Source organism: Lottia gigantea, assembly GCF_000327385.1.
Source record: "Lottia gigantea unplaced genomic scaffold LOTGIsca_260, whole genome shotgun sequence".
In the NCBI taxonomy this organism is placed as follows: Eukaryota; Metazoa; Mollusca; class Gastropoda; family Lottiidae; genus Lottia; species Lottia gigantea.
This window is the reverse complement of record NW_008708798.1, coordinates 51154-60933: the sequence shown is the minus strand read 5'-3', so window position 1 is coordinate 60933 and position 9780 is coordinate 51154. Positions and strand designations below refer to the sequence as shown.

At 34.5% G+C, this 9780-nt stretch overlaps 1 protein-coding gene across 1 annotated transcript; it reads left to right on the top strand.

Annotated features, from left to right (window-relative positions):
* Positions 1-6927: 6927 nt before the first annotated feature.
* On the top strand, positions 6928-8256 carry LOTGIDRAFT_144771 (hypothetical protein; the record flags this gene model as incomplete). The annotated part of the gene is made up of 1 exon (XM_009056115.1): positions 6928-8256. The coding sequence occupies one exon, from the start codon at positions 6928-6930 to the stop codon at positions 8254-8256; it is 1329 nt and encodes a 442-aa protein (XP_009054363.1).
* Between the last annotated feature and the right edge of the window lie 1524 nt (positions 8257-9780).

Below are 9780 nucleotides of genomic sequence, written 5' to 3'. Positions count from 1 at the left end.
CCCCCCCCCCCCACTTTAAGTTGGTTCACATTTAATTGAAAATCAATTCTTGACTAGTGCTGACAATTATAATAGCCCCGCCCAATGATTCATAGAAACGCCACTGCGCACACTACCACTTTAATTTTCGAAATGATATTTAAATATCACCTTGTAGTGTGTAATTCTAGATATTAAATATGAGATTACATAATTGCACGTAGTCCTGTGAGTTCATTAAGATGATATATTAGAAGAACAATATTTATACAGCTTACTTAACCAAGATTGGTTTACACTCTTCGACATTAGATAGACAGATCCAGAAGGTATCTTGGTCGTTTAATTTTTTGGATAAAATTTTGATACCAATGTGTTCAGGTCGCAAATAAGTAAAAGGAAGATTTGGTTATCAAGTTATTAGTATTATTCTTCTTGAAAGGTCAGTACAAATAAAGAGTTATTACTATAATAGTCGTTTCGCCCACTTCTTAACCACTAAACTTTTACTTAATATAATCTAATTTACTTAGAATTAACCTAACTGTCATATCAAAACATCACGTGAAAGTAAAATCCTTCATAATTAAGTGAACCGCTAAATAGAAAATTTAGTCAATGCTGTTTTGGTTAAAAAATTACTTAAGTTCTGAAGTAATTTGAAGAAAAATGCTTAGCTTTTAGCCCGTGTGAGTTACTCAAATCGTTGCAAGATTACATTTGTCCTTTTGCTTCTACTTATGATAACGTAATATGATACCAATGCGAACCACACTAAGGGGACAAAAATCTTGATTTCAAAATCACTATGTACCAGACACTCGTTGGAACCCTGATAATGCGCCTTTGTTATAAACATGGAATTATCTAGATGGTGCAAATTATTTCCTTAGAATTATAGAATGATAATAAAACAACATGCAGACTTAGACAATGTGGGATCTTTGCCTACAATTATACCAAATATACATAATATTCCTTCATTTTCTACAACTGAATTGCTAATTTGTATTTCATCAGAATCATATGCATACATTATACATGATTGCATTGGAAATTTGCAATTCTTCATAAGATATCTCATGGTCAAATCTGAAGAAGATTAATGTTTTGCACATAAATTGGCAAAATATGTTAAATGAAAATAAACATTCGTAGATTTACAGAATACTAGCTAAATAGAAGGTGTCTGGATCAAAGGAAAGTAATACATCCCATTGTAACCACTATTTCCTTAAAAAATGAAAATGAAATGAATGGTGATTTACGTCTTACTTTTCTGCACCGTGTGGGCTAATGAAGACGGGCAACGCCATGGCAGGACAGCGGCATTAACTGTTCTTTTTCGACTTCCAACTGTATTTAACGTGCACAGCCTGTAGCACACGGGGCCTCTGTTTATTGTCCCATCCGAACGACTAGACGCTTTTTCCTTGTCAATCCTTCTTATCTGCATCACTGACAGGGAGAAATCTTGTTGAAAAATCCGAAGGTATTTTTTCGACCTATGCCAGGTTTGATCTCTGAACATTCAGGTTATCGAGCGAGCGTCAAACTAACTAAGTTACGACGTCTCCCCACTATTTGGTAGTCAAAGTCTCTGAAGTGAATAGATCCAAGTACAAAATGGCAACTGCCATTTTCACCAACTTCCACGGCTATAACAGGATCTGGAACTGAAATCTGAAACACGTTACTACATCGATTAATCTAATGTAAAATCAGTGTTAGCTATCCATTTAGACTAATTAAGTTAACATCTGAAATCTGGGGTTCATTTATACATCAGAAGTAAGATCACATCAGGAAACAAAATCAAGTGAAAGAATCTTATCTAGCAGGAACCCATCTTAGTCGTGTCAACGGAATGTTTACTCCATCTAAATAAATTTAATTATTATTTTTTAAAGTTATAGCGTAGCACATGTCTGCTAATATCTTTCTCAATTTTCTTTTTATATTAAATTTTCTGTTTTATTTATTTTCCAATTTAAGAATAGTCTGCTGTATTTACTTGATAAAAGCAATTTGATTATTTTCGCTGGAACATTTTGACAGCCTCAAATATAATCTGCTAAAATTGATAAAATACATCCGCCACGTTTGACAATAAATGGAATTTATTACAATATTACTGTCTTTCACTGCACTTAGTTTCTTGTACATTTGTATATTATTAAAATGATGTATCGCCCAAAATGACAAATCGATATGTGTTTTATCAATCTTAAAGCCGAGAGGAATATTATCTAAAAGGTTTAAAACTGACATGAATTTGGAATGTAATGAAAAGAAAATATGGTTGATTTAAAGTGGGGCTGTCACTTATCTCATTTCTTATCATCAAAGAGTAATTTTGGCAGCCTTCATGATCATTGTATCGTAACCGACCTACTTATTTGTCTGCGGAAGGTTGTTGGTGTTTAGTCTATGTTTCAAGGTCCTAAAGCTCAAGACTGCCGTGAATTGTTGTGTTTCTCCAGAACTTACTTTTTAAAATTTGTAAATTATTATCACTGTGCCCCAGTAATCTGAAAATTCACCAACCAATCTTAAGATAACCTCCAGGACCTATTTTCTGATCAACATGAAATTTCTCAATTTTATGGTACCTTTCTTTAGATTCTCAGTCCATGTAGTTTTTGCCAACGGCACTTGCATCCCTCTCGGATACCCACTTTCTGATGTTTCAATAAAACAATATATCTTCAGTTTGGTAGACGTATTTTAAATGGAATTTTCAATTCATGTAAATTTTTCCAGTGGCATTTTAGTTCCCCCCCCCCTCTCTCTCAAAGCTACTTTTTCATCAATTGAAATATCTTGTAAATATATTTTATGGTAGATATCCTTTAAAATGACTTTTCATTTAATGCTTTTTCCATGACACTTTATTGGCAACCTCCTCAAGGACCTACTTTTAGATCATCTGAAATGTCTTCAAATATCTCTTGGGGAACACTGTACTTTATGTACACACCCATCATTCTCATTTAATGTAGTTTTCCCGTAGCAACTTTTTGGCATCCTTCTTCAAGTGCCTACTTGTTGATCATGTGGTGTTTCTCTACAGGTCTCTTGAGGAATACCGATTTTATGATACACGTGCTTTAAAAGGACAATTGTAGTTTTCCAGTAACAACTTTTTGGCATCCTTGTACTTGAAGATCATGTGGCGTTTCTCTAAATACATCATTTAAAAGGAATTCTTATATATTGTAGTTTTATAGCATTTTATTGGAAACCTCAAGGACCTACTTTTTGATCATCTGAAATCGCCATAAAAATATCTTTCGGAACACGACTTTTTATTGTGACAATCCAGGTCTTGACCCAGTTATTAAATCGGTCCTAAGAACGACTGTGTATGGAGAAAAGCCGTAAGCTAAAAGAATAATATAAACTTAAATGAATCTAATTGCAAACGTTCCAGTTCCAATGACATTATGTTCCCACTGGAGGTCATGTAATTTCCTTCGTAATTTAATGGTGACCTAAAATCTTTGATTACTCAAATTACAGTGAAATATGTTGTAGCTATTGCTGACCTTATATGACGAGGACAATCAGCTTCTTGGAACTGGTTGGAAACTTTTAACTTGTCCATGGAGCGGAGAAATAACCAGATTAATTTAAACCATTTACTCTCGCTTTTGAAAAATATTACGATAAAAAAATCGTCGTATGTATGGAAAAAGAAGGGAAATTTAGAATCTCCGAGAGTCCACCTATGCAAGGATCAAACTGTTGAAATAGTGGACAGGCACCACATGAGCATCTTGAGGATTGAATCATTCAAAGTATTTTTGGGAATGTATCTTTTAAGTAAAATTGAAAAAAAGATAATACTACTGTGCGTCAGTATAATTTGATATTGGGTTATATCAAGACGTAGCATTAGTCAGTAATAGAAATTTATTCTGAGACCAACTACCAGATAAGACAGATCTAACTGAACATAGCGGTCAATCGGAAGGGGTATACCACGAAGGGTTATTTCAGGAAAGGAAAAGGGCTACAAAGAAATTAGACCCTTGGGAATCAAAATTGCCATTGAAGATGTTTCATCCTGAATGTACATGTATCGGTTTTCACTTAAGTGTCCCTGTTGACAGATTCCATAGATGAGGATGTAGCTCGCCGATAGTGGATGTTAATCATACATGCCTTCAAGATCGACAATATAACATGCAAAGGTTAGACAGTGTCACAGTGATCACACTTCAAATATTCTTTTCATATCAACAAGTTTTATAAAACAGATATAGAGGTTTTGACATTTTATGTTAAATTTTTCTGAGAATTTATTTTTTTACGAAATTTAAATGCGACGTCTGAGAATAGAATAAGAAAGATGAAAGTAGTCATCAATCAAATTGCTAAAGAAACTCATCATTTCATTGAGCGGTTAGAATATCCCTCGAGGTGCTTTGTAAATCAATAGAGATGGCAAAATCGTTTAAAAATATGAGACGACCATTAAAAATCTAGGTAAACAAATTTGTAAAGAAGGTCAACAAATCACGTATTATAAAAAGACTGGAGTGAGACTTAGTTCAGTGAAGAGGTTTCAAAGTTGAGACAGTAACCGAGAAAGTTGGATCTTGTTCAGTATACGTCGTATAATACGACTGTAACACGACTGCCACTCATTAGTTCATTTTATGTCACTGAGCACGGGACAGATCATCGGGATATCAACAACATGGTTTAGGTAATTGGAACGTGTTCAATGTTCTCTACGTAAACTGTAATCAAGGCTTAAAAGTAGTACAAGTACATCAGTACCCAAGGCTGAGAAAATCAAACCAATCAGTCACAGTTCACCTCGTAGGAAAACCATCGTTCATTACAGTGACCAACACACAATATAGCTTCTTTACATATTTCCAGCACAGCGTGATGGGTTATGGTTGCGGGTTACAATTTTCATCACACCTACACAATACGTTTCTCTGAATGTTGAGGTCCCCATTGTGAACTGGGACTTGGTTCGACTCTGTGAATGCCAGTATCTGGAAGCAACTCGATTTCCTAGATTGCTGGCAACCAGTGGCCTCTATGATAATGTGATCAGTCACAAGAATTAAGTCGCACTAAAAAATAAATCTCACCTAGGTTATTTTAACAGATATCTTGCTTCTTGTATAATCTTTAGAGATGTCCCGGACAGTTGGAAATCGAAGAAGAGTAGGCTTATACCGCTGTTCTGGCAATTCCTCCCATTGCTTACAACATGCCGTTGTCTGTCATCATTATTAGCCCAATCCGGTGCACAAAATTTATTATATTTTTATAATTAATAATAATTTTTTTCTCCTTCCGTGGTATCTTTATTAGATCCAATCCAATTCCGTCCATGACAAGCATGACATTTTCCCTATGTGCAATGTTAAGTTATCAGTAATAATCATATTCTATAAAGCTGTAATCACCGAATCGCAAATCATACAAAACTAGTCTTTAAAAGTTTTCTTTTTACCATTGAATTCGAAACGTTAACTCGATTGGATTGAATTTGAGGTATTCCAGAAACAAACATTATCTAAGTGTTCTGCTACTTAATACATTTATGGACAAATAGCAAAGTTGAAAAGTAAATCAGTTACATCGTTTTTCGACTTGAGGATATCGATTTTTATTTTGTGAAGGTTGTTTTTTTTTAAAGCATTATAACGTTTTGCGAAGTCACAGATCTTAGCTATGAATTCTGACTCATGCATTGGTGTTTGAAAGACTTAACAAGGTCATTTTAATCAAAATTTGGTGAGGAATCAGAAATGATTGAGTAATTTAGATTTTCAAGATCAGATTTTGTTGTGTAATTCAATAGAACAAATCTCGTCTATCTATTTTGATGTAATAGCCTCTCGACCCTTTACCTCAGGAATAAATACTCTACATTATCAACCATTTTAGAAAATCGGGTTGTTCTCTAGAATAACTTTACTCAGCAAAGGCATAAAGATTTTACAAAGTCAAGGCCAATGTGAGATAAGGCCACACTCATGAAAGATGAATACTCTTAGCTTGGTACACCAAAACGCAGTATTAATTGTAGTTAAGATCAATTTCGATTAGAGTCCTCGGACATGGGTTTAAGAGCAATAAAACTACATAAGACGGTTTCCAGCAACTGTAGACATGCCCCTCAAAAATATATTGTTTCCCCTTCCTTCATGTAATACACTACCTAGTGAATATTTTAAATATAAATTTTAACGTGTCATGTCACTGGAGTTTCAAATAATATTGCTTATGATATTTTCAGCTTTAATAACCAATTTATTTTAATTTAACTTAATTAGCAATTATTATTATTCACACATAGGAAATATTACATAAAAAAGTCTTTATTGTGATGCACTTTACGTTGTTTGAACTTACAACAGACATAAAAACCATTTCAGATGTTCATCATAAGATAAAAATAAATTTTATACAAGACTCAAAAGCCTTCTATGTAAATTAATTTTTTTGCAATATCTTTCATGTTACAAGTGCTCATTTCATTCTGCCAACACGAAGAACTAGAAGTTTTGTTATGAAGAAAAAATTGGTACTGACTGGTGTAATCCTAATAATACCTTTATTTATATTTTCAGAATTAAAGTGCCAAATTAGCCCCGGTGATTATCCAATTGGTTTAGGAATGAATGGAGGAACAACCAGCTAATAAAATAATGAACGTTAGATTTTGATGTGATGTGTTATCAGACTTCTTCTTACTTCATGTGGATTTTAATCGACAAGGATTGGAAATTATTCTATCCAAGTTTTTCCCTTTATTCTCATCTTCTTACAGCATGTGCTTTCTGTAAATTACGGATTAACCAACTGATTTGGACGCCAAGAAGACCTTCCATGGTGAACTTTACAGCAACATCGAAATTCAGGAAAACATATCTTCACATTCAGTCTACTAGGGTTTCACCTTTGAAGAATTACATGCCAAACTTGACGGAAAGTACGGATACCCCTTTAGGAATTATTACAGATGTATATAGCAACCTATCAGCCAACAATGGAAGTATTGTGGACGATGAATACGTGATCGAATATGAGTTAAAACATCCAAGTATCGGAATCATTTTAGCTTCATTTAGTTTTATTACCATAGTGGGCAATATCATGGTTATGATTGCTGTATATAAAGAAATTTATTTACGAACCGTGACCAATTATTTTATAGTTTCTCTGGCAGTAGCAGATTTAATGGTGGGTGGAATTGTGATGCCATTTAGTATCAGTCATGAAATGACTAATCAAATATGGCTGTACGGAACAGCTTGGTGTGACCTCTGGCATTCTTTAGACGTTTTAGCTTCGTCTGCTTCCATTTTAAATTTGTGTGTGATCTCGTTAGATAGATACTGGGCAATAACAGATCCCATCGCTTACCCTTCTAAAATGTCCAGTTGTAAAGTGTGTTTATTAATAACATTAGTGTGGCTGTGTTCAGCCGGTATATCGTTCCCAGCAATAGCATGGTGGAAAGCCGTCACTCCGTCAGATCTTCCCGAACATAAGTGCCTTTTTACAGAAGATACAGCTTATCTGATTTTCTCTTCTTTAGTATCGTTTTATTTTCCAACCATAATAATGATGTTCGTGTATTGTAAGATTTATCGAGCTGCTGCAGCACAAACTAAAGGACTCAAATCAGGATGTAAAGTCACCTCCAATGGTTTACGTGGAGACGGTGAGGTGATGACGTTGCGTATGCACCGAGGTGGTATGCGGCGTCTTCATGATGAATATAATTTCCCCTCTGCCAGTGAAAGTGACGAGAGTCCCGCGCATCCTTTACAAAACCACGAAAATAAAGAAAATGGACAAAGCCACCATGCTAATAGACAACATGGAAAGTTTCTGACTAAAAGACTTAGAAATTTTGCGATAAGTAAAAAATTAAGTAAAATAGCTCGCGAACAAAAAGCTGCGAAAACTCTGGGAATAGTAGTCGGTGTATTTATTATGTGTTGGCTTCCATTTTTTATTTCTAATGTGTTATTTGGAATATGTAATTCGTGTATATCCTCGCCCGATTTGATATTTTCAATATTTACATGGCTCGGTTACATAAACTCGGGGGTTAACCCCATTATATATGCATTATCAATGCGGGACTTCAGACGCGCATTTGGAAAAATGTTATTTGTATGTTGCCCGAAGTTTAGGGTTAAAAATCGACGTCGACACACTAATCAGGGTAGTATGTCAAGTTCAAGTTTTTCTGTGAATTGTGGAGACAGATGCGTAGCTTTGAAAATTTAAGTTCATATTTATCGATAATTCAATTGATTTATTGGTTTGACATTATTTCATGTTCAATGTATGGAATAGAGAAAAAATTTAAACAAACTTAAAATACTTAGCATATGTTTATTTCTGTTTATTCAGAAAACAAATTGATTTGTCTGGCCTACAAATGGTATAGTGCGTGTGATACTATTCAGAATAGACTTTTCTATTTGTCTTGTAAATGAACCATTCCTAGTCGAATTTTCACATCAAAATCAGAATCAATCACAACTAGGGGATTCTATGTTAGACCAACCCTCAATAAGACCCAAACATCAACCGAAAATCAAATTCGATCAACACTATCAAACTCATAACGTATTTCCCCCACAGTGACATCGTTTCATGATATCAAATGTTTCAACCTATGAAGCTTATTATTGAGTAGACGTCTAAAATCTCAACAAGATCAAAATATTATGGTTCTAGCTTAGAATACTTTATAAATAATCCTGAAATCAAAATAGATATAAATTTAATGGTCAATCCAAAGTTATATTTCTATGTTACCAATGTCGCCTCGACCCCAACTATATTTCTTTGAACTATTAGAAATTAGAAGATGTTTTCAGGTTGTTGGAGATAAGATTAAAATATAACTTTTTCACAAACAAAATTGAGGCCTTGATTAATTTGGTCCACTCTGAACGACCGAACACTATTTCTATGTCATCCTCTTCGACTAGCATCACCCACAGAGAGTGAAAAAGCGGTTGAAAATTTGAGGGTATATCAAGACCTATGCCGAGAACTTAATGTAGGAGTAATTAAATAATACTATTTCTTCATAAGGCTGAAATATTATATTCCAAGGGGGTGTAAACTCATATGTGACTTAACAAATTGTAGGATTAAAATTTTATGATAGTTAACACGCGATTATAATGCATAATATTACATGGTCGAAATCTTATACTCCATGTGTATGATACATGTTTTAGTTTCAAATTCATTGATATCATGTTTTATATCAATGGGGTTCAAATGACTCAACTCAACGTCATAAAAACTTGTATGCATATTGGCACTATTTGTGTCAAAGTCACCCTGCTCTGACATGTAATTGACATAGATTGGATATGAGATATTTCATCAATTCGAGCATTTAATATATCTTCTATAATCAACAGATGCAGAAGGGGGGGGGGGAGTGCTGGGGGACATGCTGGTCCGGCCTTTGCCCCCCTGGAAACGTTTGCCTCAACTAATTTCTCCACGAAACGCTACGGTCATATGGGAAAACTGGGTTGAACAATCAGTGATTATCTTCTGGACCTATGTCGCCATTTTCGGGAATGATCTCACCTTAGCGAGCCTCCCTTAACAGATACCTCGGAATGACTGGCCATTCAAAGCAATTTGACAATTCTCCCGTGGAATATAACAAAACTTAGGTCGACTGACACTCTACGGTTCAACAATAAACATTGATATGATAATACAGCATGATAAACGTGAATTCTTTCAACAAAATCATTATGACTTCAACATTATTCC